A 5,297-nucleotide genomic window follows, 5' to 3' on the forward strand; every position below is an offset into this window, starting at 1 on the left:
AGTTTATTGAAGCTTGGTAAAGATTACAAAATTTTCAAGCCGAATTATTCGTGCCCTAAAATATTTGCGAACTCCAAAAACACCAAATTTTTTTTTTCAAAATTTTCAAACCGATTCTGATTTGGTCTGAATATTGGCGTCGTTTTTTGTGAATTTTTCATTTATGCTGACTCCCTAAGATGCTACCATCATCAGATCCACCAAAGTTTGAAAACCTAAGAAACCTACGCCACTAAACACTTCATCCATGAGAAACAAAATTCTCAAATGATAATCTAATTAGCTCTAAGGAGCAACATACTAACATGCTGGACCAATGTATTGCTCAACATATGGTCCGCATCCCCAATCATGAGAAAGGTGCATATCAAGTTTTGTAGTGAACAATTCTCCCAACACCCCCTCCAATAACAATGAGTTTTCTCTTGAACCAGTTTACCATTCATAAAATTTTAATGGAATGAACAGGTCGCATGGGTAATCTAAGAAATTGCAACAGTTCAACAAGCATCACTAATATTCCTCCTCCTTTCAGCTATCTGCTACCAGTATAAAGAGCAAGAATGACAGCATCTTGTCAATCGCATGCCCATTCTGCCTGTAAAGAGTCAATATACCTTAGGAGTACCCTAGCTTTATATTTTGGCCTTCTATTTCTCTCAGTTCCCCATGATAGAAGAAAGAACCCAGTTCCATAAAGAAGTACCCTTTGGGTCCATCCGAATGGCATATCAATCCATGAAGATTTGATGAATTTATACAGATTATATAAAGAGTTCTGGTGGTTATTTCTCCTTGAAAAAGGAGTGTACATCTAGAGTAGGCCAGCAAAGGAACAACTAATACGTTGCCAAAGAGAAGAAATGAGTCTGAATATAATGCTAATTCGGAGGGATTGAACTTTTATAGAATTGAAAAAAAGATGGGCATTAATTATCGAACCAGTTTTGATGCTACAACTGAAACATGGAAGAATTGAAATATTAGATCAACACACTGCTGACATGCATAAAATGGAACAGTTCTTGATTCCATGCCAGTTCCAAATTAGATGAATGAGTGGTAAAAACTCATTTGAAACGATGTGGTAGAAAGCAGCATGTGACTTGAAGGGCATGATTGGTTGTAGATTCTTACATCCACCAGTTTCCTAAATGAATAAAGTTGTTATTGGCTTGACTTAGTTTGTTTTGTTCCACTATCTGGTAGCTCATGTCCACAACTAGCTTTTCTTTTTTTTTTGGTGGGGGGGAGAGGTAGGGCCCGTTGTCACCCATCTAAACAGATTTAAAGCTTCTTTGATCCCTGCTCAAAGTTTGTTTAGATATGGATTCAGCATTCCATTTTCCATTAGTCTTGCTTATTCAAAAATGGTTTCCTTTTCCCATGAAGATAGGGGCATAGGGTATCATTTCAAAAATATCAATGCACATACTTCTATGGTTTTCATAATGTTTATATAAGATTCAAAACAGATACATTATGCTTAAGATTTTCAACATTTTCATGATCTATAACAAGTAGTTTCCACTTACAAAATGACCAGAACTTAAAATATTTGAGCCTAAAATATTGACCAATGAAAACCAATGAAATAAAATAGAATCACTTAGAACAATTTTAAGAGAAAGGGCGAAAGTAACAGGATCCATCAAACTTCTATACGTTAGAGGAACCTAGTTCTCACCTGACCACCAGTTGACGTTTCAAGGATTTGGGGTGTTGTTCTGCTAGATGTTTCAAATTGTTGGGCAACATTGTCATCGTCAAGAATTGCTTTAGCTTTTCTAGCAAGAACTCCCCAAAACCCATGCTTGGACTCATTCAAACTCTCAAACGATGTATATTTAAAAGACGTTGGATCCTACAGTCACAAACAAAATCAGTCTATTAATATCAAACAAAAATGAAGATATGTTGCAAGCTACAAGAACTCAAGCAAAGAATCAGATACACGAATGAAGAGGTTTGCACCTTGGCTTTCTTTACTAGAACTCCTAAATGAACAAGAATTCCCCGACAAAACCCAAGCTTCTAATGTGACGAATACTTTTTATAGACATGTCTTTTCTAAGCCTTTGATCAGAACACGACTTTATTTATTCAATTAACTTGTCTGTCCCAATATTAACTCTCAATCGACAACATCTGACATTTTAAATGAGGAGAAGGTTCTGATAATATTAAGTCAGTTTTAACTGTATTACATATATTATCTTCTAACTTTACCCCATTAGATTAGATTGACTGAATTTGCAAAAGTTTAAAAATCATGACTTTCTTCCCAGCAGAATGCCACCATCACCATATAATCAAAATGAAAGCAATCGGAACAGTGCTCTAAGATCCTAATTTCAGCGAGTGCAACGCATATCAAGTAAATCAAAATATATTTCCCATGCTTGGCTAATATAAGGCCCCTGCAATCTAACAGAAAAAAAAAAAACAATTGCAAAGATCCAGGTCATCATCACTCATAGACTTCTCCAGGCAACAGAGAAAAAATGATCATCCAAAGCCATGAAATTTAAGAACATATGAACGTTGGATCCTGCCAATCAGCCAATGGAAGAAACCCTACATTTGGGGAGGAGATGGTTGAACCGACCTGGGTGGATTCAGAAGATCTTTGGCGATTAGGTTCCCTATGAGCGGAGGCGAGTGCGGATTCGCCATAGGCAGAAGAGAAAGAGGAATCACGATGAGCAGAGGAAGCTCGGATGGCTTGAGCGGCTAAAGACGACGATGAGCTTTCTTCCGGAGGATATCGAATCTCTTCCTTGAACGTCGAAGCCTTAGTGAGGCCTTGTCTTCTTCGATACGCCATTAATTATGATTGAAACCAGACCACAATGACGATTCCACCAATCCAGATTTCCTTTGCAATCCAAGAAGGAGAGAAGAAGTCGAAATCGGAAGCCGTTAATAAACGACCTCCCCTCGTTATATGGAAGAGAACAGAAGACTCCAAATGCAATTTCAAACCGGCCCCCTTCTCGTTCTCGACCAATTTCCCACCCTCTCTCTTTCCTCTCTATATTTAGCAATTGGCACGTTTCATTCCGTTCCATTATTTGGTTACCTTCTCTTTCTCGGTTTCTCTCTCCCCTTCTTTTTACCCAAAATCCCTTCCTTCACCACCATTTGACCCTCTGATCGGATTCAACAAGGGTATTTTGGAACTTATACAATAAACGCCGGGAGTTATTGATGAATCTAAATTTTGATATAACGTCATATCACCATTGATGAATAAATGACAGAAAACTTAATCAAAAGAAGAAGAAAAATAATATGAATAGAATGCGGCCTAGTCCTCCGATGGGAATATGCATACCTCACGTCTTATCCACACGAGTTGATACAGAATTTCTATTTTACATAAATACCCTTACATGCGTTTTTTCTCTTGCTTTTTTGCAAGAAAGCAATACTGATGATGAAACTCATTTACCTTTGATGTTAACATTGGGATCATCTCCAACACGGGGTTGACTAAAGAGGCATCCAACAATTGGGAGGACCCCACCATGTATTGCATACCTGGGTTCTCTTATAGCTGCTGAATGCCTCGCAACCCAATTGTCGGAGAGGATATGAATCTTGATATCATATACCCGCCTTTAGAGAGTAAGGATGTGGATTCTCTCCTTTGATCTTGGTTGTTTTATTGGAAAAAAGAAAAAGAGGAGGGGGGGGAGAGAATCATCCTCCATCAATTGTTGATTGTTCCAATAAAATCATGAGAAAATATGATAAGTTCCATCACTGTTAACTTTTTTTCTTCCCCACATTTGTTCTCACCTGAGCAACCATATGATTGCATCTCTGTTATTTCTCTTGTTTTCCATTCCCCACATCATGATGGAAAGCAACCAAATGTAGCATAAAAGAGGGACTGGGGGAGGGTCTTTACCTTTCCTTTTTACCCACTTGGGTGGGAGGAGGGTACTAAAATTTCCCATGCACATATGATCTAGCGATCTATGTACACATAGGCCCAATCCAATAGCCCATTAAGGGACTTACCTATAGCCCAGTAACCCATCTCATCTATGCCCATAGCTAGTAGCCCACTTTCTCGATGCAAAAATGATCGATGATGCTTTCACCGTATTTTTCACCTTATCCTGTCTGTTATCACCCTTACAAGGGGACGCACTAGAAGCCAATAAGGATTTGGGATTGTTGATAGCATCTGTGAGAGAGGGAGAGAAAGAGTCCACGGAACACGGCCGGGTATTGAACGATTCCGAAATCAATAGCGATACCGATATTGGTCGTATCAAATCAAATCAGACAATTTTACGCACCAAAATTCTTATACTTTTTTTTAGCAACTTCCCCTCAATATTCTATAACACTGATTTTGTATCGACTTGGTATCGTTAATACTTCTACCAAAAAAAAAAGTACCGTTAATACCCGTTAATACCGATACGGATCAGTGGACACAGCTGATCCGATACCAATTCCTAAGAGAGAGAGAGAAAGAGAAGTATAATCCATCTTCACTCATGTGAATAGGGTTCCATTCCCAACTTAGTATTCATGACACTTGGGCCCGATTGAGTTGAGGAAATAAACCCGATTATGGAGGCAATTTTCTCCATTGACTGTAGAAGTAACATTGACTAAGATATTTATATTTAAGAAAAAAAAAATTATTATCCAAGTAACAATGTAAGGTGAGTTTTAAAAAATCACAAGCTAAATTAATTATTTAATTTTATAATTTTTTGATTTAAATGTTTATCTCTACAGAGTTGAAAAGTGCACGATAATTTATGAGTATCAATACACCTTCATGGAAAAACAAAAAATGCATACAAAAAAGTATTTGATTGAATTAGGCTATGAAAATTGACTTGTGGTTAAACTAGATCATATCCTTCTATCCAATGGTCAAATAAATATATCATTCTCAGTTGACCTCCTGGCTGTTACCTACTTCCATCCCTACCTACTGAAAAAAAAAAAAAAAATAGCAAACTTTTATACAATAATAATCGTAAAAAAAAAAAAAAAAATTTAATGGGCCATAGTATTAAAATTGACTAAATTATATTAAAATTAAAAACAAAATAAATCTATGAAACTAATTGGAATTTTGTGATATTTAATCTCCATTTTGTTATCGTCTATATAATATCCTCTTACTTTTCGTTGAATTAGTTGGAACAATGTTTTAAAATTAAGAAAACTCGACTCAAAATTCTAACTCACTATCCCACGACCTAACTCAGACATCAATAGATGCAGAAATTTTGAAATGGGAGAGAGTATCCTGAAAGATA

The 5,297-nt window shown here is 36.7% G+C and overlaps 1 protein-coding gene across 1 annotated transcript in view; it reads right to left on the reverse strand.

Annotated features, from left to right (window-relative positions):
* The window catches only part of LOC122085612, an 11,127-nt gene extending 8,117 nt beyond the window's left edge, over positions 1-3,010 (reverse strand). Inside the window, exons 1-2 of the mRNA XM_042654097.1 lie at positions 2,609-3,010; positions 1,688-1,864 (exon numbers count right to left, since the gene is read on the reverse strand). Of these exons, the coding sequence (XP_042510031.1) occupies positions 1,688-1,864; positions 2,609-2,827 (396 nt within the window). The 5' untranslated portion in view covers positions 2,828-3,010. The remainder of the gene's footprint in view (positions 1-1,687; positions 1,865-2,608) is intronic.
* Between the last annotated feature and the right edge of the window lie 2,287 nt (positions 3,011-5,297).

The sequence above is a fragment of the Macadamia integrifolia genome, chromosome 8 (genome assembly GCF_013358625.1).
Source record: "Macadamia integrifolia cultivar HAES 741 chromosome 8, SCU_Mint_v3, whole genome shotgun sequence".
NCBI lineage: Eukaryota > Viridiplantae > Streptophyta > Magnoliopsida > Proteales > Proteaceae > Macadamia > Macadamia integrifolia.